Source organism: Myotis nattereri, assembly GCF_964212035.1.
Source record: "Myotis nattereri genome assembly, chromosome: 3".
NCBI lineage: Eukaryota > Metazoa > Chordata > Mammalia > Chiroptera > Vespertilionidae > Myotis > Myotis nattereri.
The window spans coordinates 9,031,272-9,057,178 of record NC_138077.1 but is presented as its reverse complement, the minus strand read 5'-3'; the positions used below and the strand labels follow the sequence as shown (position 1 = coordinate 9,057,178).

Sequence of the window (25,907 nt, the reverse complement as noted above, 5' to 3'; positions counted from 1 at the left end):
AAGCAGAGGTGACCCAGCCAGAAACCTCAGGTGGCAGCTCCAGGACAAGTCCACATGGGCCTGCTGTGCTGGGAATGACCTGTGTGGTGTGTGTGGTGGTGGGGGGCGGGGGGGGGGGGGGGGGGGTTGCAGCCTGTGCTCTATCCTGCATGTGTGACTGTGGGCAAGGCCACACCATGCCACCAGGCCCCAGCTTTCCTGGTTGTTCACAGGAGACCTTGAACCCCACTGGCGAGTAATTACCTGAACCAGGTAACAATATCTGGGATGCCCTCCCCACCCCAAACCCAGGACCGGGGCCCGAGGGCAGCCTCTGAGAGCCAGCAGCTGCTCCCCTCCCCACCCAGGGGAAGGGGCTTCCTGACCTCCCCCTGGAAACAGGCTACTTCATGCCAACCAGGCTGTGCCCCAGAGGCAGCCTGGCTGAGCTGCCCACGGCACCCGAGTGGACTGAGGTTGGGGGCCCTGGCCAGAGCCTCACTGCGGTGGGGGCGGTACTCACAGGAGCTGGAGCCTCTGCGCCGCGCTCATCCGGCTGAGCTCCGCTGGCCGGGGCTTGCTGCTTGTCCTGTGGACAGAGAACCAAGTCAGGGCCACGCCCAGTTCACCCGGACTGTCTGCCAGAGCACATCTCTGAGGCTGCAGCCACAGTAAGGCTTTGGGATGGTGCGGGACCAGCACCCTCCCCTAAGGAAGACTCTGTGAGCATGAAGCTCTGCGGAGAAGGACCCAGATTGGGGCAGGGGGGGCGGGGAGAAAAACTGCCCAGTCCTGACCAACTCAGCTCCAGGTCAGACGCCCTCATCTTTCATTGAGATTTCTTTTAAAGTAGGAATGAAAAACATTTCTGGCCCACCCAGGGCAGCACCTGCACCGCATGCTCCTGTCACCCTGGCTCAGCCCGACTTGGTCCCAACTCTGCCTGTCCAGGACATTGCTCTGCTCTTCCAGCCACTGACCCAGTCCCTGTGTCCACCTGGGTGTGGGTCCCTTGCTGAACACCCACAGCTCTCCCAGGCCTGCATGTGCAGAACTGGGCTCAGGGCTCCCTTCCCCCCGCCAGAGCCCGAGAAGGTGGCCATGCGCTAGGAGGTCCAGAAAATAGGGTCCAGCATAGCCCTACTGGCCGAAGGCCTAGGGCCCTGGATCTCCACCCACCCCACCCCCCCCCCCCGCCGTTACTAAGGTAGAATGCGAGGTGGGCTGAGGCCTCCCGCAGGTCCTCACAGCCCCAACGTGTCTCGTCAGTGAGAGGCAAGAGGGAGCAGGACCCTCTCCAGCCTCAGGGCCTGGTAGGCAGCTCCCACGATAGGCACAGCTTCCTCCCCAATGGGCTTCCCAGGAGTTAAGGACACTGCAGACAAAGCCAGGCGGGTAAATCCCTCACTCGGTAGCATGGGGCGGGGCTTTCACCCACGGTGCGAGCCCCAGTCCTGCCCGCTGTCCTGGCAGGTCTGGGCTTCGGCCCTTGGACGTTTTTCCAGTGGAGAACCCCCGGCTGGGCTGACTCCCTCGAAGCCGAGCCATCGCAGCTTGGAGCTCTCCAGGTAGCTAAGACGGACACTCACCCTCGGGTGTGTGGCCGCCGGGCGCCAGCTTCCAGCTCCAGCAGCTCAGGGAGGGCGTCCCGGAGGGGCTGCAGGTCCCCCACCACCACCGTGGCCCGCCGCCTCCGCTCTGCCTTGAGCTTCTGCTCAGCCAGCTTTATGGCTTCGATTTCTGAGGAAGGGAAACAAGGAGTTAGCGAGGGAGCAGAAGGCTGAGGAGCCCAGCCATCTGAGCCCAGGTCTGGGCTGCTCCCTTCCTGCCCCCAGTTTCTGGCTGGCTGGCACTTCCAAGCCGCCTGGGAACTGGGGGGCAGGCTGGCTCCGAGCTATTTCTCCCCTAATCACAGAGTTATGCTTTTAAATTACAGGGTTGATGATGAGACATGGAGGACTTTTCCTCTTGAAAAGGGACTTGGTCACAGGGCCTAGGCTCGTAGTGGCTACAGAGAGCCACACGGTCACAGAGAGGTGGTGGGCGCATCCCATTCTTGCTCGCTCCCCGAGCACCTCCTGGGGATGCACATGAAGGGAGAGTCCCCGTGGGAAGAGGTGACAGTTTGGGGAGAGGGGAGCCAGCTTCCTAACACTGAAATGGGTGAGGGGCCGAGTGCTGCGGGGGTCTCACAGCCCTGGGAAGGAGAGCGGGACAGAGGAGAAGGTGGCGGGGCAGAGCAGGGTGTAGAAGAGCTAGAGGGAGAGGCTGAGGTCAGTGGCATGCAGCGGCCTGTGCCCTAGAAAGAGGTTTGGGCAGGGCTTGAATGGAGCATGGCCTTGCAATTTGATTTCCACTTAAAAATATATTTATTTCAAAATTGCTAATAAAATACATGCTGAAAATTGCTAATAAAAAACATGTGATTTCCAGTGTGGCTTGTGGAAAACGCTGGCTCGCTGGTGGGCATGCTGATCTTGCACAAAGTCCCTCCCTTCCCCAGGGATGCAGGGGCCAGGCCCCCGACTGGCAGCCTAGATGGGCCTGAGGAGGGCCAGAGGCCGCTCTGCTAACTGAACCTGTGCTAACTGATCTTTAACTGGCTCTGCACCAGGTTTCTCTCATTTATAAAAAGGCTCTGCGCTTGGAAATGAGGACAGCGATGGGCTTGGTGTGAGACCTGAGCTTGACACTCATCTCACCCTGCTTTGTTGGGCTATAAATAATGGGGTGCAGACTCTGAATCACATGTAACTGGGAACTAAAACCCCCTTCCTGACAAAGGACCAGGACAATTCACAGCCAGCTCCTCACAGAGCACCAGGTGCCCCTGGAGGGAGGCAGCCAGTGCCCAGCGGCCTGCTCCCCCTGTGCATTCCTGTGACTCCATGGCCAGGGCCATCAGAGCGCTGTGGCTGCCGCCAGCCCCACAGGGCGGATGCAGGAGACAACGACAGGCACAGAGCAGGCACAGCACAGGGTCCTGGCTGGGAAACCCCGTGCACAAGGACAGACTCAGGACAGCCCACTGATTAGTGCAGAGAAAGTGTGCACGGCACAGGCCCCCGGCAAGTGTGTGAAAGTGAGAACCCTAACAGGCGTTTTCAAGAGGCGACTTTCCAGAAACTGACACCACTCATCTACCAGGGAGAAGTGCCTGGCAGGCTTCCCAAAGGCCAGCTCCTCTCCCAGCCTGCAGCCAAGGCAGCACTGACGGCCCTAGAGCCCCAGGATGGCCAGAACAAGCTCTGGACGGCCCACCCTGACCAAGCCCAATCAGGGACACATCCTCCCCCTCCCCGAAGGGCCCTGTGTAGAGAGGGTTTTCTCCTGGCCCCAGATAGCTGAGTCCAGGGGATAGACTACCCACCCTCCTGGGTCCTTGTGCACCAAGCCCCATACCATCCCTCAGAGCCCGGAGTTATTAGGGCTCATGAGGGGACAATCCAGGTGTTCCCATACTTCCCAGTCAAGGGCAAACTGTTTGCCCAGCAACTTGTCACACCAGATGCCTCTTCCAGAGAGCTCAAGCACCCTGGAGGGCGGGGATGGTGGTGTCTTAGGGTCTCAGGGTGGTGGCCTCAGGCAGGGGAAGGAGATGGGAAGGAGATGGGAAGGAGAGAGGAAGGGTGGCACCCTGGACCTCAGGCAGGGCGCCAACGCCACACCAGGACCAAGCACAGCCTGTGGCTCCCAGGAGGACAGAAGCAAACGCTAAACCAATGAAAGCCAAAGCTTTTTAAATTAACGTGTGGTGCCCAACTGGGTTGTGTCTGAGGCAGGCAAGTCTGACTGACCTGGGGACAGCTGCCAGGCAGTCCACTGCAGTGGCTGCTTCAGAGGGGAAGGCCATTAGTCTCCACAAAGTGCCACTCATAACGACAATGACAAACCACAGAAGAGGACCTGCCTTAATCTGACATATGACCTCCCAGACAGGCCGGCAGTAAGTATCACCCGTGTTGGTAAAACACTAGCCACACTCGTCATGCAGCAGAGCAAGGAGAGGAGACTGCGACCCCGTGCCAGTCCAGGCAGTCAGTGGGTCCCAGGGAAGGGGTGGACGGCAGGCCTCCGCCTGAGGACACACCAGCTGCCGCGACAGCCTGCAGGGCCAGCTCGGCCGCCCACCAACCCCAAGTCTGACACGGCCTCAGTCAGAGCCCACAGGAGTCTTACCCAACCAGGGACACTAGTTCTATCCCAGGCCCTGGCCAGGGGAGGCAACCAATTGTCTCTCCCACACGTATGTTTCTCTCTCTCTCTCTTTCTTCCCCTTTTCTCCCTCCCTCCCTTCCACTCTCTCTAAAAATCAATGGAAAACTACCCTCAGGTGAGGATTAACAAAAAAAAAGGGGGGGAGGGGGGAAGCAAACATATGCAAATCAGGTCTCTAAAACCAACCACACTGGCTATGTTGAACATGGAAAATTTTTATTGGCTGAAACCTGCATTTCAATATGGTGCCCAAGATGGCTGGCACCAGCTCCCTGAAAGCCCACCCATGCCCATAACAGAATTCAGAAGACAGGCGACAAGAGAACGTCCCTGTCATTCCTCCTGACTTCCCACCCACATTTGCTCATCTACACATAACTGAAGGGAAGTTCCATGTAAATAGGCCTGAAACAAAGCACTTGACTGCAAGCTGCCTTATGCAACACGTGCCTGGGATTCCTCCTCCTGAGCAAAGCAGGCTGGTAGGGCACAGCACGGCCTCAGCTCCTGGCCCCAAGACTAGGAATGAACCTCACAGCTTTTATCACTGCACCAAAGGTTTGAGTCACTGCAGTCAGATGACAAGAAGACTCTGAAACAAAGCTTGGAAGGACGATATACAACTGTCTCTATTTTACGTCATATTAGTATTAGTGTAGAAAATTCTAAAGACACTACTACCAGAACTAATATGATTTTACTAAGGTCAAAGGATACTAGATTAATATTTAAAAATACTTTTACGTACTAACCAAAAACTGGAAAATGTAGATTCCATCTATAATAGCTTTAAAACTAGAAAACAGCAAAAGAGTTATATTTTAAAAAAATGTGAGACCTTTACCTAGATAACACTGATGACAGAAACTAAAGAAAAACCTCAGTAACTGGGGAGCTATACCATGTCCATGGACTTGAAGAGTCAATATTGTTAAAACAAAAATTCTCCCAAAGTTGACCTATAGATTTAAAGCAATCTCAATCATAATGCCAACTAGATTTTTGTTGGGGATGGTGGTTTTTGAAATTGACTAGCCGATGCTAAGATTTATAGGGAAATGCCGAGGACCTGGAGTATTCATAGCAATCTTAAGACTGAAGGACTTCCTTATCTGAGTCCAAGACTTGCTCTGAGGTACAGCCGTCCAGGCTGCCCAGGACCTGCTAAAGTACAAGCAGCAGGAGGCCATTTGGTGTCACAAAGACACCAAAGCAATTGAATATCCACATTGGTGGGGAGAGGGGGGTGCGGCTCTACCACAGACAAACATTCAAGATGGATCAGAAACCTAAATATAAAAGCCAAAATGATGCAGTTTTTAGAAGAATAGGAAGTCACAGTCAGAGAGAAAATTATTTGCGAAACACACAGCTGGCCAAGGACTGGTGTGCAGGACATTGGGATCCTTGGAGCTCAATGATCAAAAGGCAAAGAGGCCCAGGAAACACTCGAGGGAAGAGGATGCACAAAGGGGCAGCTAAGACATGAAGAGGCTGGTTCATGGCAATGAACGTGAATCCCACTATGAGCTACCACTTTGTGCTGAGCAGACGGCCACCACCACATGCCGGCAAAGCCATGCCACAGCCAGAGCTCCCAACATCATTGGTAGAAGTGTAAATGCACAACCACTTTAGAGAAACATCTGGTAGTTGCTTGTAAAACTAAACATACAACTACCCTATGACCCAGCGTTCCATTCCCAAGTATTTACCCAAGAGAAATGAAAACATATGTCCACAAAAAGACTTGTAAAGAATGTTCATAGCAGCCTTAGTCATAGCAGCTAAGAGAGAAAAAAGACCAGGTGTCCATCAACAGGAAAGTGGGCACTGAATACTATGTCCATATAAAGAAACGCTTCTCAGCAACAGACCGGCATGGACCACAGCCACATGCAGCACGGATGAATTTTAAAAACACAGAAAGAGCACATCCTACATGACCCCACTCACAGGAAGTCCGGAGCAGTGGACCTAAACTGCGACCCAGAAAGAGCCGCAGTGGTCACCCCTGGGCAGTCATGGGATTTCTGGGTGGGGAGGTTCTGAAGTGGAAGAGATTATGGCTGCACAGGTGTGTACAATTGTCATAAATCTCTCAATGGCACACTTAAGATCTGCATTTAATTGCATGTAAATTTTATCTAAAAATAAAAAGAACCATAAACAAATACTGAATTCTAGCCAAATTATTTGGGAGAAAGTATACTGATGTCTGCACTTACTTAGGAATGCAAAGATAAAACATGGGTTGGAAGATGAATAGGCAGACATGAATGAACAGATGAACAGACGTGTGGCAAAGAGTTTAAAAATTACAGCACATACAACTACGTACAGTACATAATACTTGATCATTATAATAAACAACTGTTACTGGTTTATGTATTGACTACATTATTTTATTGTTTTGTTTTTAATCCTCACCCAAGAATATTTTTCCATTGATTTTCAGAGAAAGTGGAAGAGAGAGGAAAAGACAGAGAGAAATATCCATGTGAGAGAAACATATCGATTGGTTGCCTCCTGCATGTGCCCCGACCAGGGTCCGGGCCCGGGAGGAGCCTGCAACCGAGGTATATGTGCCCTTGACCGGAATCAAACCCAGGACCCTTTGGTCTGCAGGCCAACACTCCATCCACTGAGCCAAACTAGCTAGGGCTACTACATTACTTTAGAGTATCCTCTTTCTACTTCAAAAAAGTGTTATTCAGTGATTAGAGTATCAGCACAGGCACCAGAGGGTATCGGGTTCAATTTCTGGTCAAGGAAACATATACTGGTTGCAGGTTCGATTCCCGGCTCCAGTCCCAGTGCGTGCAGGAGGCAACCAATGTGTCTCTCTCATATTGGTATTTCTCTCTCTCTCCCTCTCTTCCAATCTCTCTAAAACAAGGTCAATGGAAAAAATTTTCTTGGGTGACAATCAACAACAACAAGTTTCCTGTAAAACAGTAGCTGTGTCACACTGCAGCAGCCTCATACATGAGGTGTTTATCTCATCTCTGACGGCGTCATTTCTCCTGTGCTTGATTTAATCGTTTTGTACGGTAATCTCCTACACAGGCTTGCAGCCCAGGAGCAAGAGGCTGTACCACACAGCCTAGGTGTGTGGTACAGGCTGTGCCATTCAGGTGTGTATAACTGCCCCTGTGATGTTCTCCCTAATGAGGCCTTTCTCTGACCTGCCCCATCAAGTGGCATGTGACTGCATTTTCTATCAAGGTTGGTTGAATCAAAGGATGGATACAGAAAGTCAACAGAGTAACACTAAAAACAGTAAGGAAAAAAAATTACAAAGCTATCTCCACAAGAAAATATTCAGAAAAACATTAGCAAATACTCAGCATCATGAAAAATAACTACTGTATTTTCCAAAACAAAATTAGTGGGAAGAGTGGCATTCGACCTGTCACAAGACGTTTAGCCAGCAATGCATGAAGGAAATCCACCGTTAGAGACAGGAACTTGGAGAGAAAGGCCCTACTGACCCCAGAAGACCCGGGACCCAGGAGTCCTGGGATCACGCAGAACACGCCGCCCAAATGCCCTGTGCAGGTGCGTGCCTGGAGGCCTGAAAGGACACTCGCCAAAGGGACATGACTTCATCTACCACTTTAGACAGTTCTGTGTCCTAAAGGACTCACGACCAGCATGTGTCCTTCTGTAATTACAAATTCATCACAGAACTAAAAGCAATCATTTTTAGATGCAAGAAGCTGGGTGCAGCACCTTCTTGAGACCATTTTCTTAGGGAGAAGTAAGCCAAGGCTTTGCAGAAACTCATACAGAGCCACCTCCTCTGGGGCCATCTGCCTGTCACATCACAGGCCATCGCAGGCCCCAGTCCCCCCACCCACCTCCATGGTGGGGCCTTGAAAGGGGTTCCAAGCCAGCCCTTGAGCATGCGTTCCCACCCCAGTCCTCGAAAGGTGCAGAGGACGAGGAAGCCTGCGCCCTCCTGGCTATGAGTGAGCCATGTCACCGCCAGGAGGCAGGGGATGCACTTACTCTGCAGCCACCGCTCACGCCTCAGCTTCAGTTTCTCCTTCTTGGGCAAAATCGTCTTCGCCTCGGCACCTGAGGACAGAGCACACGTGCAGTGAGTGGAGCGTCCCGTTCCCGCAGGACAAAGTCTAAAGTTCCCCACCCACAAAGCCTGGGAACAGAACTGGGCAGGTTCTGACGGGGCCAGGCAGCACTGCCGCCCCATGGGCCACCGTGCCCACAGCAGCCGGGCTGCACCTGGGGGTGAGGCCAGCCCCAGCCTCTCACAGCCCTCAGGGAAAGAGGGAGCAGCGGCCCTGCAGTGCTGGGGACACGACACTGCACGTCAGCACAATGTCAGGAGGGTGCCCTAAACACAGGGTCCCCCTGAGGCAACAGCCTGGCACTTACCACGGGGCTGCCCCAAGATGCCAGGCAGGCCTTCACCTACCATCCTCGCCACCCCAAACCCAGGATGACCCTCAGGAGGGCTGCTGCATAAGCATGCTGACAAGAGAGGGCCACGAAACTCAAGGAGGAGCCACAAGCTGTCAAGAACGGGTGAGCACCTCAGAGCACCAAGGCGTCCCTTCTGCCGAGCCCGGGACCTGAGCACAGTGGGCTAGGCTCACAGTCCCCGACTGCTTGGAATTCCTCTGCACAGGTGCTGCCGGAAGCCAAGAGGACGCAGGTGAGCCCAGCCTGAGCAAGTGGTGGTCCCACATCTTGTCACTGAAATCAACCAGGATAATAAAACCCACTCCCTTCAGACGTGCCTTCTCCCAGAGCCCTCTGTCCCCCCTCGCCTGCCGCGTGGGGATGTCCCCAGCCTCACCTCCAGCATGTGTGGGGTACAACACACACCTTCTCCTTTGTTCCCAGCTCTGTCGTTAAACACTGGCCACCTAGCTGACCCTCCCACTGCCCACCCTTCTCCTCTCAGCTCCTGTCCCATCCCCCAGCGCTGTCTGCTGACTCTGTGGTGACTTCAACTGCCCAGGTCTGGGGCCTCCCCTTCCTTCATGACCCCCCTCCTCACCACCATGGCCTGTCTGCACATCTCTACTGTTAAGGGCTAAACTGTGTTCCCCGAATTCACATGTGGAAGACCTCATCCCAGTACCCCAGAACATGGCGGTGTTGGGGGAGAGGGTCTTTAATGAGGTCATTAGGTTGAAATGAGGTCACATGGGTGGGCTCTAATCCAGTAAGACTGGTGTCCCTATCACAAGAGGAGATTAGAACACAGACATGCACAGAGCGATGACCATGTGAGGACACAGGGAGGAGGCGGCTGTCTACACACCAAGGAGAGAGGCCTCAGGAGGAACCAGCCCTCCTGTTTGAGCCACCTGGGCTATGGTGCTTTGTTATGGCTACCTGAGCTAACTAAGACACCCATCTTCTCTTGAATAACTCGGAGCATCGTGCTTCCCGCATTCAGGCAGGCCGAGCTTCACCTCCCCTCCCCTCCCCTCCCCTCCCCTCCCCTCCCCTCCCTGTAAGCAGCCACCTGTGACCCTCATCGGCCCGCTCCCCACGAGGAAATGCAGCAATCAGCTGCCAGGCGCCAAGACCCCGTCACACTCACTAGCATATGACATTGCTAACTACCTGGAGGAGCCTGATGACCGTTAGGAGCACTGGGCACATTGTGCCAGTGACCCCGTGACTAGTCCCATTTTACAGTTGAGAAAAGCAAAGCTTAGAGGGGGCCAGGCCATGGGGAACTGCTGTGGCTCAGGCCTGGAACAGAGTGTGAGGTGGGCCCACAGCCATCAGGTCTCCGCAGCACCATGTCCTTGGCTGGGCCCCGCTGAAGCACCCCTGGGACCAGGCCACTGGAGGGGTGCTGGGGACATGGGATTCGGGAGTTTATTCCCCCAAATAAACTATGAACCAGGGTGTGTACATAGGCGCAGCTCCTCAGAGCACCCAGATAATGCCCACGGCCCCAACTGCAGGACACGGAGTGTCTCGGGTCTGCCTTGCTGGTCCCCAGGCTGCCATCTCCTCCCTGGCAGGCAGGGGGTGGGGAGCGAGATACAGACCCTTTTCCCCAACAGGCACATTCGGGGTGGGAGGCCCACCAACACGCAGCATGGTACCCGCTGCACCGGGTGCGAGCTACGCCCCATGCTGGCCAGACCTGAGTCCCAGCTGAACAAAGACAGTCAGTGTGTCTGAAGCCGTGGGGCCTCAAGAAAGCTCTGTAGTGCCAGCTGGCATGTCAGGTGGCACTGGATTCCGTTTGGACAGGCTGGAGCACCCAGACAGAGCCCCCCACCCCCACCCCACCCGCGGGAATGTGCGCTAGGGGGAGTGGACGGTGCCAGGCTGGCAGGTGCGCCACTCTTGGAGCACAAAGACGATGTAGTCCGACGGCTGCCTGCCTGACATCAGGGCTATGGCACGAGGGCATGCACGTGGGAGGGCGGTAGGTCAGAGACGCTGGACCTACTGACAGCTTCTCTGCTTCCAGCTCTAAAAATGGAGCAAACTCCAGGCTGCTGCACTTCCTTGGCCTTAACTGGGTCCCCAGAGATAAGGTGGCGTAAGCCCAGGACGTTCTATATGCAATGCACATCCTGACATCTTTACTTCCCGCAGATGTTCTTGGCTGTTACAACAGATCCATGACATCTAAGAAAAAACAACGAAGGAACAAGTTCTGTCGAGAGCCAGGTGGAGATCCTGCTCATGAATAAGCCTGGGGCACATGACTTCATGGGAATAACAGCCCTTTTCCAGGAACCAGGCGCTACGTGTCAGGCCCCATGTTACCTTCTGGACACACCCCAAGTCGATACTGGCCACGGGGGAGAGGGACAGGGGAGGGGGATGAGGCATCCGAATGACAAAGTGAGAGTGACTCCACACTCTGGGCAGGTCATCCCAGCCTGAGGGCTCAACCTGAACCTGGGCAGGTACCAGGAATGCCTAATCCAGGGCAGGCCTGGCCAACCTGGAGTGTCCATGTGACCCAGCGAGCAGTTTGTTCTTATCTTAAAGATGAGTAACATTCTCCAGAACCTGAGACAAAAACATTTAAAACCATCAACCAACCAAGCTGAGCACACAGGCAGGGAGGGTGGGGCTGGCCACCCTGGGCCTCCTGCTCAGCACAGCAGGCTTCTCCCAGTGCCCGAGCCTGCCCTAAGCCCGCCCTGAGGTGCCTCCATGCCGCTGGGTGCCAGCAGTAACCCTGGGTGTGGACCCAAAAGGTACCCAGCAGCCCACAGAGAAGGCCTGGTGCAAACTCAGGCACAGGTTGCTTTCACAAGAAAAGTAGAAGGTAAGACCCTGCTGTATATAACAGAACAATGAACTTTGGAGCTTTGATTGTAGAGATACAACTTGGGCAGCTAACTGAGCCTCAGTCTCATCCAGAAAATGGGAGTGCAACTACAGCAGTGTTGATGAGGTCAGTAACCCTCTGCTCTGTTCTCATAAAGGAGCCTCGAGGAACGGAACGCAAAGTTCAAGCAAGGAGATGCCGTCTGCCTGCCCCAGTGCCACCCCTGTACCCGGGAGGCCCACCCCTACTCCCAGTCCTTGTCCAGTCACCACAGCTGCCTCCAGTGGGGATAGTCAGAGGACAGGATACGCTTTCACAGGTGTTGCATTTCAGGAGGATATGGTTAAAGGGATATCACATGAGTACATTCTAATGGAACAGTAAGGAAAATCAGTTTGTAATCAGCCTTTCTATCAACAACATCAACAACATTGTGGGAAAGGACCTGGGCACAGGCAATGAGAGATAACTATAGGTTATAGCTGATGTGACCGAAGTCATAAAATACAAGGCATCTGGGATACTGACTGTCTCCTCACCACAATGGTAAACACAACCTAACACGCAGGTTTGGGAGGAATCGTTTACCTCCCTCTGTAAGGTCCCAACAGATTAATATGTAAATAAAAAAATAAAGACACAAAAGTACTACAAAAAACACAGAATTACAAAACACAAAGAAAACACAGATTTGGCTACACACAATTTTCTTAACATATGTATATTTTTATTGACTTCAGAAAGGAAAGGAGAAGGAGAGAGAGATTGAAACATCAATGATGAGAGAGAATCATTGACTGGCTGCCTCCGACATGCCCCCCACTGGGGATAGAGCCACAACCTGGGCGTATGACCAGGAACCATGACCTCCTGGTTCATAGGTCGATGCTCAATCACTGAGCCACACCACCTGGGCAACCACATGCAAACTAAAAACCTCTGCAGAGAAAAAAAATTATGTGAACAAATTTAAAAAATTATGTGCACTACCAATGAGGTGGGGGGGAGGGCGGAGGGGAGACAAACATCTGCAAATAACAAACAGGTTTTTCCTATAGCTCTTCCAAACCAGTAAGAAAGAGCCTAGACCAGCCGTGGGCAAACTACGGCCCGTGGGCCGCATCCGGCCCGTTTGAAATGAATAAAACTAAAAAAAAAAAAAAGACCGTACCCTTTTATGTAATGATGTTTACTTTGCATTTATATTAGTTCACACAAACACTCCATCCATGCTTTTGTTCCGGCCCTCCGGTCCAGTTTAAGAACCCATTGTGGCCCTCGAGTCAAAAAGTTTGCCCACCCCTGGCCTAGACGAAAACTAGGAAAAGGACATAAAAGGCCCTTTACAGAGAAACACAGCTAATGAAAACTCTTACTAGCCCCTAGCCAGTTCAGCTCAGTGGATGAAGCGTCGGCCTACGAACTGAAGGGTCGTGCGTTCAATTCTGGCCAAGGACACGTGCAGGCTCGATGCCTGGCCCTGGTCGGGGCGAGTACAGGAGGCCACCAACTGATGTGTTTCTCCCCGTCCCTTCCACTCTCTCTAATAGTCAATGGAGAAGTATCACTCAGTGAGGATTAACAACAAAAAAGCTCATTCTACCAGTAAGAGCACATTTTACAAACCAGACCCCACTGTCCACCCTTCATATGGCAGAGAACCGAGTCTGGAACCGCTGGCACAAACCAGAGGCAGACTTGTGCGCACTGGGTAGAAGCTCCATGGCAGTGCCTTCACCAGGCAAACTGGCACCATCTACTGGCATTTCCAATGGCCGCACATATGCCTCAGCAATTCCACCCCTATGGTTTTATCTGCAAATGTATTCACTTGTGTTGACAGATGTGTGGTCCCGTCATCCCACAAACATCAACACCTGGAAAAGGAACAAGGCCTTCGTGTGCTGACCATCGCCAAGCCTGCGTGTGGGGACGTGAGGGTGGGCATGCCCGCGTGCAGGGAGAGGGGCAGACACGGAGACCCCTATGGTGGTGAAGGCCGCACCAAGGCCCTGCGCCGAGTTTTCATGCTCACGTGGGCCACATCCCAACTTACTAACAAGAAGGCAGTGGTATGGGTATCAGCTCAGGAGCCATCAGTGGGTGAGCTCCACAGGGAAACCCGGGGCGAGAGGACAGCCCAGCATCAGGAAGCCAGAGAAGCAGCCGAACACAGGAGGGCACAGCATTGCCCGCCATGGGCATGGCTGGACACAGGTGATCACCAGCAGAGGGTGCAGGTATGTGGGCTGTGTTCCCTCGTTTTTCTGTTTTCCAAGTTTTCTTCATTATTTATACTGCACACTGACCTCCCAAAGCCCTGACGCAGAAAAGCCAGGAAACAGGCCCCTCCACCACCAAGGAGGAGGCAGGGACCCTCGGGCCCAGCCCCACTGCCATTCATCCTGCTCCAACCCCTTCCCTCTCAAAATGCCCAGGCAGTCCTCCTGGGGGTCCTTCCTTGCCCTTGCCCTTGCCCTTCCCTGCTTCTGTCTGTTAAAAAGAACGGGCTCCATGCAGACGAGGCGAGAGCAGCCCGGCAGCGGGGCCCCTCCCTCCTTCCCCCTATGCCACTGCAGGGTCAGAGCCACAGCATGTCCACGCCTCTGGTCCTGCACTCGGCCAAGCACACAGGCCTTCAGGCCCTGCTGGCCAGGGTGGCCTTGGAGACAGTGGATGACCTCCCCAGGGCCTGGTGGAGGCATTCCCACCGAGGACCTACTCCCCAAAGCAGACACCAAGGCCCAGGAGGCATGCAAGAGCTCACAGCCAGCAGCTGCAACCACAGAGGATGTAGCCCTCTCCGATGGCTAGCAGCACAAACATGGCAGAGACAGGCTCCCAAATGCAGTAAATGCCACCCACTCGACGCCCATCCCCTGTCCTCAGGAGACCCACACACAGGATGCCCATCCCCTGTCCTCAGGGACCCACACACAGCTACAAACAACTCTGAGGCAGTCATTCCCCCTCCATAGCCCCTCTTTGCTGTTTCCCCTTTTATAGCTGTGGGGGGGGGGGGGGAGCGGTCTAAGGGTCTGTACTACCCCTGACTGCAAGGCTGGAGGAAAGGTAGAAAACTCCTGAACAACCCTGGAAAGCCTGAGGGTTCCCCAGGTGCTGGAGCCCGGCCTTCCCCAGCTCCTCTCAGAGCAGGGCCAGCCTCTCCAACCTGGGCTCGGCTGTAGAGAGGATGCAGCTTTGCCGCCCTCTGCCGAGCAGTCCTGGGCCTGCACTGCTTCGGAGGGAACCCGTGCGGAGGGTCAGGCACAGCGGGCAGCTCCAGCGTGTGCACAGGGAAATGCACGCGCAGCACTGTGGTCTGCACGGCCGTGAGGCCCGGAGCCCTCTCCGCTAGGGGGACACAGGGGTCTCAGCAGCAGTCCTGGAGACAGAGAAGGTGGGTGCACGCACTCCAGGTGTCAAGGTCCCTCACCGCTTGTCCTTGTCCAGCACCACTGCCACTCACCACTGCCACTTCCCCGAGCTCTCCCGCCAGAGCCCAGCAGACATGCTTCCACCGCCGTCCCCTTGGTGGCCTCCAAGTTGTCCAGCGTGCTGACCGCCCAGCGTACTGCCCACCGAGCATGGCGGCAATGCTGAGACTCTCCTCCCATACTTCTGCTCCTGCCTCCCTAACCAGGCCTGTCCTCCTCCAGTCCCACCCCACCCTGCCCAACTCTCCGGGCGTAAGTCTGGAACTAGTGATACCCAGTTGAGGCCGCAGGATGGAGTGCTGGCCTAATACCCCAGGTGCTCATCTGAGAACTGAATGGGCTTATTCGCTGCAAACTTCCAGCATAAAGGAATATAGGACTAGAAGTAGATGGGCAGAGCAGCAATCTGTGTGGGGGAGGAATGCACAGCCACACGTCCCCACATAGGAGAGGACACAGAGGAGCGAGGAAGCTGCTTCACAATGCAGGTCCATGAGCCCCGGGACCCTGACTCTCAGGGCAAAGCCAAGCTGGCTGGTGGTGGAAGGGGGAGCTGGGCTGGTGGTGGCTGGGGTCCGTCTGCAGGGGGAGCTGGGTGGTGGTGGAAGGGGTCATCTGCAGGGGGAGCTGGGTGGTGGTGGCTAGTGGTGGAAGGGGGAGCTGGGTGATGGTGGAAGGGGTCATCTGCAGGGGGAGCTGGGTGGTGGTGGATGGGGTCACCTGCAGGGGGAGCTGGGTAGTGGTGGATGGGGTCAACTGCAGGGGGAGCTGGGTGGTGGTGGAAGGGGTGAACTGCAGGGGGAGCTGGGTGGTGGTGGAAGGGGTCATCTGCAGGGGGAGCTGGGTGGTGGCTGAGGTCCGTCTGCAGGGGGAGCTGGGTGGTGGTGGAAGGGGTCATCTGCAGGGGGAGTTGGGTGGGGGACAGCCTCTAGCTTAGTGGTTCCCCCACAGGAAGTATGGAGCCCCTGCCTGCAAGAGGGATCGAAGGGAAACCACGGGCAGACTGGGCTCCAAAGGCTGCACAGCTCCAAAGGCCGCAGGGCTCTGTGCAGAAACCCTGGCACAATGCCACCAGCAAAGCAGGTTCACCGGGTCCTAAGGCTGCAGGGAGTGTGAGCACATCTGCCTGAAGGAGAGGAATACACACAAGCACATGGGAGCCGCACAAGGGACATTCACCCATCAGGGTGATGGACCCACAACCAGGCCAGGCTCACCTGAGTGGGCTCAGCCTCTTCCAGTCCATACCGGCTACAGGGCAGTGGCACAGCAGCCGAGACGCAGGCATAGTTCTATTTGTGACTCAGCCCAGGGAAAGATGCAAAGGAAGGACGCCTCTGAGTTAATCCGGGCAGACAGGTGCCCTCACCTTCACAGCCCAGCAGGCCACTGATCAGGCAGAGTATGGGTCATCGATACGCCTTTCCATATGACCTGCACCTGCCCAGGCCACCAGCCCAGCTCAGGCCTGGAGACTACAAGAGCCATTGTTCCCGTGTAGGATCAGGCACTGGCCAATAAGGAGGAAGCAAGGCTGAGGAACAACCTAAATCGGAAGAGATGCTGAAGTGGGAGGCTCGGGTGGGGGAGAGGCTGGGGCATCTTGACTCCTTGGGGGCTCCATCGGGAGCTGCAACAGCTGTGACAATGTCTTACAGAGAACCATTCAGCAGTGCTGCAGGAAGGGCCATCAGGACCCCCATTCCCAGATGGGCTTCAAAGCTCTGACTCAGCAAAGGGAGGGGCCGGCACCTATGATGGGGCTTGGCCTCCCCCTGCACCGAATCCTTGTCTGTGAAAGGGGACAGAGTGGGCCAGACCCTCAATGACATGGGAGTACCACCAGGATGACCCCAGCCACCACCAGCCCAGCTCTCCCCTGGAGATGATCCCCAGCTACCACCAGTAGTGGGCATGACTGAAGGCCAGTAGGACTTCCAGGCAGGCCCACGAAGCACACTGCCCAGCAGATGCCACGCTCATTTGATGCATGAGGAATTAACGGTCCTGGGAAGCCACACAGATGCCCCCAAATCCAGTGGCCAACGAAGCAGAGCACCGGGACCTCAGCTTGGCTCCTTTGACTGCAAGCTAAAGCTTTGTCCCCTCCACTCCCTCCAAACTGCTCGGGGATACCGGCTGTAGCACAGATGGCCTCTCCTTCAGAGTGTATGCACCACCAACAGGCAGGGAAGCATGCCAACCTGGACCAAGAAGGCAGAGCCCGTTCTATGGACAGAAAGCAAACTTGGCCCCACAACCAAGGAGAAAAAGGTTGCAGAGCTGACAGGCAGGAGGGGCGAGAATAGCCGCCACAGGGAACTGTCAGGAAACGGCATTGTCAGCTCTCTAGGGAAGTAACTTCCTCAGCAATTTTTAAAATCCTAGAAGAGTTTTTTGTATGAAATGGCAAACAGCTAACCTCTGTAATAGGTAAAGCACTCATCCAAGGTTAAGGAAGGTGATCAGCATTGCCCCAAATACACAGATGAGCCTTAAGAGAACTGGTGAACATACAATACCCTTGATCGAATTGGTCACCAAAGAAATTTCTGAACAGGGGGGCAGGGTCGGGCTGGAGAGGGTCAATGAGGGGAAAAAAGGGACGTATGTAATACTTTCAACAATAAATAATTATTTTTTTTAAAAAAGAAGCTTCTGAAAAACGAGGACTGCTAGGAATCCCCTCTCGGAGGAAACTCATTGTGAAGGTGAGGGAAGGTCACAGCCCAGATGGAGCCTCACAAACACCTTCCTCATTCATTCCCCGTGACTTACCTTCCCACGGTTTGTGCCCTGCAAGGCTATAAACATACTGCTTGTTGCTAAGATGCTATAGAAGCCAAGTTCTCACCACCCCTTTGAGTTTCTCATCACACCCGTTTCTCCTGGGTGAAGTGCACTGCACACATTAATAAACTGCTTTCCCTTGATCTGTCCTTAGTGAATCTAATTTGCAGGATCCCTAGGAGAGGAGAGGGAAGGTGTTTGCTCCCTGCAGTTTCAATGCACAAAGAATGGCAAGGAGAAGCACGTGTATCTCCCCAGTGACATGAAAAAATCCAGAGCAATGATGCAAACAACATAACCCCACAGAAGATGCTTGATGTAAGTCAGACCTGTGAAATAATCACATCTTACAACTCTGAGCTGTTTGCAAACGACAGATGGAAACCTGGAAAATGATACTAAAAACCTGGATGCTGCTGAATCCTCCAACAAGAAATCATTCAATTCACTAGAGAGCCCCAGGAACACAAAGACTGTTTGTTAAAGCAGTAAGACAAAAAGGACAGCTACTTACAACTTCAAAGATGAGAACATACAGTCAATTAAACCAATGGAAATCGATGTGCAGGTGAAGTACAGTAGGATTACAGAGACTGAGCCAAACAGCCCTGCCCGGGAGGCCCGAGTGTTCTTAACAAGGTTACACACCTCTCTTATTTCACATGCTCAGCGGCATATGTGCAGCTCACACCTACGCAGCAGTAAGGTTTCTCTCCAGGCACGGTGGTGGTGCACCCACCCAGGCCTTGGGAGCTCACTCCACCTCCAGGGCAGTGTGATCGGGAGCAGCGCTGCTCTCCTCTTCCAGGGAAGCTCAGCCAAAAAGCTCTGGCCAAGAACTGGGCTGGGTCAGAGAAACATGGTAAAGACACCAGGAGAAGGCAACCAGCAAAATCCAAAATGGGAGAAGTGCAGTCAGAAAAATGCCCTCCCCACATCATAAAAACATGAGGGAAAAGGTTGGGAGGGGGCACTTGTTTGCACCCTGATTTTTTTTTTTTAATATATTTTATTGACTTTTCACAGAGAGGAAGGAAGAGGGATAGAGAGTTAGAAACATCGATGAGAGAGCAACATCGATCAGTTGCCTCCTGCACACTCCCCACTGGGGATGTGCCCGCAACCAAGGTACATGCCCTTGACTGGAATCGAACCTGGGACCCTTCAGTCCGCAGGCCGACGCTCTATCCACTGAGCCAAACCGGTTACGGCTGCACCCTGATTTTTACAAACAACTTGATGAGGCGATCAAAAAGGTGTGAGCACTGCGTGTATATTTGATAAGAAATTACTGCTAATTTGTTTAGATGTGATAATGGCACTGTAGGTATGCTATTTAAGAAAGAGCCCTTAGAAATAGATACTAAAGAATTCATGAGGGAACCCGTTTGCTTCAAAATAATGCAGTATGTGTGTATTGAAGATGGGTGCTGGGCACAGGGAATTTCTTTATGCCATTCTTTCTATTATAGTATATTTTAAATTTTTCCATTAGTAAAAACCTTTTAAAAATATAGTTAGCCCTGGCGGTGTGGCTCAGTGGATAGAGCGTCAGCCTGCAGACCAAAGGGTCCCGGGTTCAATTCCCGTCAAGGGTGTGTGTACCTTGATTGCAGGCTCCTCCCTGGCCCAGGCCCTGGTCAGGCTCATGCAGGAGGCAACCAATCAATGTGTTTCTCTCACATCGATGTTTCTTTCTGTCTTTCCCTCTTTCTTCCACTCTCCCTAAAAATCAATGGAAAAATATCAAGTGAGAAAAAAAAAGTAGTTAACTGAAATTTGCTCTTGCCTATGCATCTGAACAACTTAAAGCCAGCCAGGCACTGAAGCATGCAAACCCTAAGGTCTCTCACCTCTCCTCATGGAAGCAACACTCCTTGTGTCCAAGTCCAGCTTCTGCACCAAGGCACTGGGGTCTATCTTGGTCCTGGCAAAGATGTCCGTGTTCACAAAAGCCCATTCCTAAGAAGGAAAGAAAGAAGACCAGGTAAGACTTGCACCATGGCTTTGTGGTGAAATGCAAGGCCCGTCACACGGCAGGGAGACCCCTGGGTGAGAGCCTCCAGATGCACAAGACTGGCTACCACGGAGGAGGACCTGGAGAAACCAGCCTCGCTCCCCAGGGAGGAGGCCCCAGGACCCCCGGGAGCTCAGACTCCAGAGCACTACGGCAGCACCTCCCTGCCTGCCTCACATCACCAGGTGGGCCGTGCTCCTGGTTTAAGAACCATCTTGGACCAGATTCAGGATCTCCTTCCAAACCTCACACCTTCTTACTTGTACAGCCCTCTGCTGTGTCACAGCCCTTCCTGCACCTCACACTGTCTCTCCTAGGTCTGTTTCTGACCTGCATTCATCCCTACATCAAAGGTTTTTTGTTGTTGTTTTTTTATATTTTATTGATTTTTTACAGAGAGGAAGGGAGAGAGATAGAGAGCTGAAACATCGATGAGAGAGAAACATCGATCAGCTGCCTCCTGCACATCTCCCACTGGGGATATGCCCGCAACCAAGGTACATGCCCTTGACCGGAATCAAACCCGGGACCCTTCAGTCCGCAGGCCGACGCTCTATCCACTGAGCCAAACCGGTTTCGGCCCTACATCAAAGTTTTAAAACCCTCCACGTCACTCTGCTCATCACACCGTGCTCACCCAGCACCCACTCCCCATGCCCATCTGGCTCATTCCAGGGCCAATCTCCAGGACAGGGGCCTCGGGAGGGACCTCAGCATCCACTCCCGGGAGTCACACACCAAAGGACAGAATGGGGATGATGCAGAACTCGTCTAAGTGCCAAGAAGGTGTCAGGCTGAGTGCGTCCACATAGCACTTGACAAAGCAGCTCTGGCTGGCTCTTCGGGACTTCTCAGGAGCAGGAAACAAGAGAGCTCAGAGAAAGCGAGGGAACAGTGCTGGAGCGTGGGGGACGCAGGGCGGGTGAGGAAGGCCATATCCGCTGACACCTCCCAGCAAAGAGGAGCCCAGGTCACACACATAAATCTGTACACACTGACGCTCAACTTCTCTCTACTCTATCACTTGGACATTTTCTGCAGTGGTAATTTATCTCTCATAACTTCACATTTTGGAGCTTAATATAAAACGTACTGATGACACATTGACTGTTTTCCACAAATAACCATGTCATTATGTGACTGGAAATCAGAATTGTCTATTCCATGTTAAAGTTCAATGACCATACCCCCCTGCCCCCCTCCCCATCCCATCTTCCAAGAAGGTGAGGGCAGAAAACCAGGACTTCCTTCCCCTGCCCCCCTTATTAATACAAGGTCTATGTACTGCTTTTATTGCGAGTCTTATTCTCTTTTCTCCTATTTGGTTCCTTCATATTTCAGGCACACCTATCTTGTAGTCTCTAACAATTCCGTTTTCTGACTTCACAGCAGTCTGGTTTTGATGCTTGCACTGTCTGCTGACTCTCACTTCTGGTGGGTTGTTTCCTTATGATGTCAGCTGCAGTCTGAGTCTGGCAGGATTTTATCTGCTGAGGGAATCCCAGCTGACCTGGTCAACACAGGGCAGGGTGAGGGTGTGGCAGACCATCTCCCCAAAAACCATTTAACTGGAGAAAAGTTTAAGTCTCATTAAGAACAGAAAGAATTTACAGCATATCAGAAACTACCAAAGAAGCTTTATCCCTTCCCCCAGCTCCCAGCCCATGACTATGGTTTCACCAGGGTCAGGGGAGAGGGGAGGGGAGGTAGGCTGCCAGCAAGTTCCCTCCACCCCACCCCACCCCACCTTCCAAGAAGGTGAGGGCAGAAAACCAGGACTTCCTTCCCCTGCCCCCCAACCCCTCTTATTGGGTAGACACTCCACCCCTGGCAGAGCAGGGAAGGTCTAGAACAAGCATGTCAAACTCAAAGGCTAACACGGGCCAAATAAACAAGGCTTAAGTTTATGTGGGCCGCAAAAAAAACCAAAAGCCTTAATTTTCATAAAAGATTTATTTCGATAGAGACATGCTGAATACAAAGGGCTGAAATAAACGAGTAATCATTAACATAAAATAGAACATTTTAATAAAAATTAATATTTTTTCCTTGAACATTAACTTACCAGACACTATATAACTGCACAAATTAATAAGGGTAATGCAAATAAACCTATTTTTCTTGTTCTCCGAAAGCAAAATTATTTCCTGTTGCGCACACCAAACAAATCAGTTCAAGACTAACGACGTGCCCATTGGCTGCTAAAATATTCACTGCTAGTATTAGTGGAGAGAAATGGTGCGCCTGCACGTAAGGCACGTAATGAATGCAACACACTTATAGTAATCAGTCATTAGCGAACGTTGTAATTCGTTATTAATAATTATGTATAACAGGATATTATAAAAATTAAGTTATGAAATTTTTATTAAAATGTTTCTTAGAAATAGAGATTGGAAACCAAGATGGCAGCATAGGTAAACACCGGAGTTAGCTGCCTTGAACAACCACTTCAAAAATACAACTAAAAGACGGAACGGACATCGCCCAGAACCACAGGAAGACTGGCTGAGGGGAAATTCTTCAACTAGAAGGAAAGAGAACAGCATACGAGACTCAGAGGAGGCACAGTGCAGAAAATACAAAGGTGCGGAGGTGCGTGTGGAGCGGGCTGGTAGCTGAGGGCGCAGTTGTCGTTTTCAATCGGGAGGGAGTCTCAGATTCTGAGCTCCAGTTCTGGGCGAGTCTCTAGAGACCCAGACTCAAACGGGAGAAGCGGGACTGTCTGGCATCGGTCGGAACCCGAGGGCAGCTTTCTCTCTGAGGTTTGCAGCGGTTGCCGGGACTCTGAGAGGCAGAGCCTCTGGGGACGGGACTGAGAGCAGCCATAACTGCTCCCTTCACCCGCTCTGTTGATCCCGTGCGACCCGCCCCACCCAAGCCCTGCGCAGAGCCATTAGCTAGATAGCCTCAGGCAAAGGCTAGATTAGCACCTCCCTAGAGGACAGAAGTTCTCCCACTGCAGACACAGCTGATTCTCACAGCCAATTGGCCTGGAGGTCAAATCCCCCTAGTATTAACTACAACAATCAAGGCTTAACTACAACAAGACTGCGCACAAAGACCACTAGGGGGTGCACCAAGAAAGCATAAAAAATGCGAAGACAAAGAAACAGGACAAAACTGTCAATGGAGGATATTGAGTTCAGAACCACACTTTTAAGGTCTCTCAAGAACTGTCTAGAAGCCGCCGATAAAGTTACTAAGATCCTCAAGAAATCTAATGAGACCCTTGATGTTATTATGATAAAGAACCAACTAGAAATTAAGCATACACGGACTGAAATAACGAATATTATAGAGACTCCCAACAGCAGACCAGAGGAGCGCAAGAATCAAGACAAAGATTTGAAATGCGAAGAAGCAAAAAAACACCCAACCAGAAAAGCAAAATGAAAAAAGAATCCAAAAATACGAAGATAGTGTAAGGAGCCTCTGGGACAGCTTCAAGCGTACCAACATCAGAATTATAGGGGTGCCAGAAGATGAGAGAGAGCAAGATATTGAAAACCTATTTGAAGAAATAATGACAGAAAACTTCCCCTACCTGGTGAAAGAAATAGACTTACAAGTCCAGGAAGCGCAGAGAACCCCAAACAAAAGGAATCCAAAGAGGACCACACCAAGACACATCATAATTAAAATGCCAAGAGCAAAAGACAAAGAGAGAATCTTAAAAGCAGCAAGAGAAAGAAACTCAGTTACCTACAAGAGAATACCCATACGACTGTCAGCTGATTTCTCAACAGACACTTTGCAGGCCAGAAGGGAGTGGCAAGAAATATTCAAAGTGATGAATACCAAGAACCTACAACCAAGATTGCTTTATTCAGCAAAGCTATGATTCAGAATTGAAGGTCAGATAAAGAGCTTCACAGATAAGGAAAAGCTAAAGGAGTTCATCACCACCAAACCAGTATTATATGAAATGCTGAAAGGTATCCTTTAAGAAGAGGAGGAAGAAGAAAAAGGTAAAGATACTAATTATGAACAACAAATATGCATCTATCAATAAGTGAATCTAAGAATCAAGTGAATAAATAATCTGATGAACAGAATGAACTGGTGATTATAATAGAATCAGGGACATAGAAAGGGAATGGACTCACTATTCTTGGGGGGGAAAGGGGTGTGGGAGATGCGGGAAGAGACTGGACAAAGTTGTGCACCTATGGATGAGGACAGTGGGGTGGGTAAGGGCAGAGGGTGGGGTGGGAACTGGGTGGAGGGGAGCTATGGGGGGAAAAAAAGAGGAACAAATGTAATAATCTGAACAATAAAGATTTAATAAAATAAAAAAAATAACAAAAAGTAAATAGAAAAGATACTTAAAAAAATAAAATAAAACGTTTCTTACATACCATTAAATTGGCTGGGCCGCAAAAATACTCGTTGTGGGCCACATGCGGCCTGTGGGCCACAAGTTTGACATGCTTGATCTAGAATACTGGGTCCTGACCCAGCTCTGCAGGGTGGAGCTACTTACAAGCCAGGGAGATTAGGGGCCACCCTCCAGCTGCACTCTTGGAGGGGCTGTCACCAGGGAGAAGCTGCACTGCCCCTGCCCCCTTCTCTAGTGTGGGCACAGAGGTCCTACCGAGGAGGGGTCAGGCTCCAAGGAGGGGGCTGACTCTATCAGGACAGAATGAGAAGCCCGTGCCTAAGGGTGCTGTGGGTGTGAGAACCATGCCAGGTCCCCAGATAGTGAAGGCCAGTGGGAGCACAGAGGCCTTGTTATCCGTACACCAGAATGACCAAAGGCCGCTCTGGGCATGAGCCTAAACGGAATGTTCAAGGACTCTGAGCCTGGGAATCCTACTCAGACCAAGATACCATGATGGGCTAAGGACACATGGTACACTGTGCCCTTCAGTAGCCAATATGATTGATGTAACTATTGGCATGAAGCCTTCTTTGTCTAAATGGTATAAAAGTAGGTTACTGACCAGTCTAGTCGGCTGAGGCGGGAGTGAGAAGAAGTCTGCTGGAGTATGGAGAGAGCAGCTAGGATGGAGTGTGTGAAGAAGTCTGCTAGAGAGAGCAGCTGGGCAGAAGAGACAGGAGAAGCTGCTGAGCCAGAGAGCTCAGGTACCGCTATGATGTTAGGCAGTGAGTCTAGGAGGCAGCGTGCGGCTGCTCAGATAATAGCTGTGGGTACAGAGACTGATGCTGCTTTATGGGAAAGATATATGTTCACCAGCCAGTGTCCGGCTGCATGCCTGTATGGACTTTGCAGTGAGGACTGTTCTTTTTTTATTATTATTATTTTTATTAATATTTTATTGACTTTTTACAGAGAGGAAGGGAGAGGGATAGAGAGTTAGAAACATCGATGAGAGAGAAACATCGATCAGCCGCCTCCTGCACACTCCCCACTGGGGATGTGCCCACAACCAAGGTACGTGCCCTTGACCAGAATCGAACCCAGGACCCCTCAGTCTGCAGGCCGACGCTCTATCCACTGAGCCAAACCAGGTAGGGCCGTGAGGACTGTTCTTGTCTGGGGGGTATATGGCCACTGGCTTCAGCAATAAAGACTCATTCTTATATACTCACAACCTCTCATGGCTTCTCCATCTACGACCCGGCATTCTAGGAGGTCCAGCCCCAGGCAGAGGGGCTCAGACCCAACACCTGTGACTAGTGAGCAGAGGATAAAGGAGGAACTTGGACTAAGTTCCCAACAGTTAGTATAGTGGGCAGGGTTTGAGAAGAACCAGCCCTGGCGCAGCTGGATAGGAGAATTTAGAAGAATCATGGACTCACAGCTCATGTATTCAACTCAGAGCACCGTGCAGGGCTCTGGTTGTGCCCAAGCAGTGGGACACAAGGGATCTGTGCAGGCTGTGCAGTTCATAGTGCCACAATACTGGCAGCAACCAGCTACACGTCAGAGCAAGCAGAGTGTAACAGAGAGAACACCACAAAGACAGCCAAGAGCCCTCCTGTGATCAGAGTCAACCCTGGGGTCCAGGTTGCACCCCCTCAGTAGCAATCTACTGCGAGCCCTTCCCCATCACAACCACCTCTGGATGGGCATGATGGATGGCATTCCCCAAGCAAACCCAATGCAGGGCGGAAGGCCCTGGGCGCAAGGGCTTAGGCACAGCTCTGAGCTAGCACTGGCTGAACGTCACCTGCTCTAGACCAGGAGCACCCCCAGGAGTGCACCCATGGC

The 25,907-nt window shown here is 52.3% G+C and overlaps 1 protein-coding gene across 1 annotated transcript in view; it reads right to left on the bottom strand.

The window, feature by feature from the left end:
- SLX9 (SLX9 ribosome biogenesis factor) overlaps positions 1–25,907 on the bottom strand; it is a 38,604-nt gene that overhangs the window by 2,050 nt on the left and 10,647 nt on the right. The window contains exons 2-5 of the mRNA XM_081088082.1: positions 19,566–19,674; positions 8,212–8,280; positions 1,569–1,719; positions 503–568 (exon numbers count right to left, since the gene is read on the bottom strand). Of these exons, the coding sequence (XP_080944208.1) occupies positions 503–568; positions 1,569–1,719; positions 8,212–8,280; positions 19,566–19,674 (395 nt within the window). The remainder of the gene's footprint in view (positions 1–502; positions 569–1,568; positions 1,720–8,211; positions 8,281–19,565; positions 19,675–25,907) is intronic.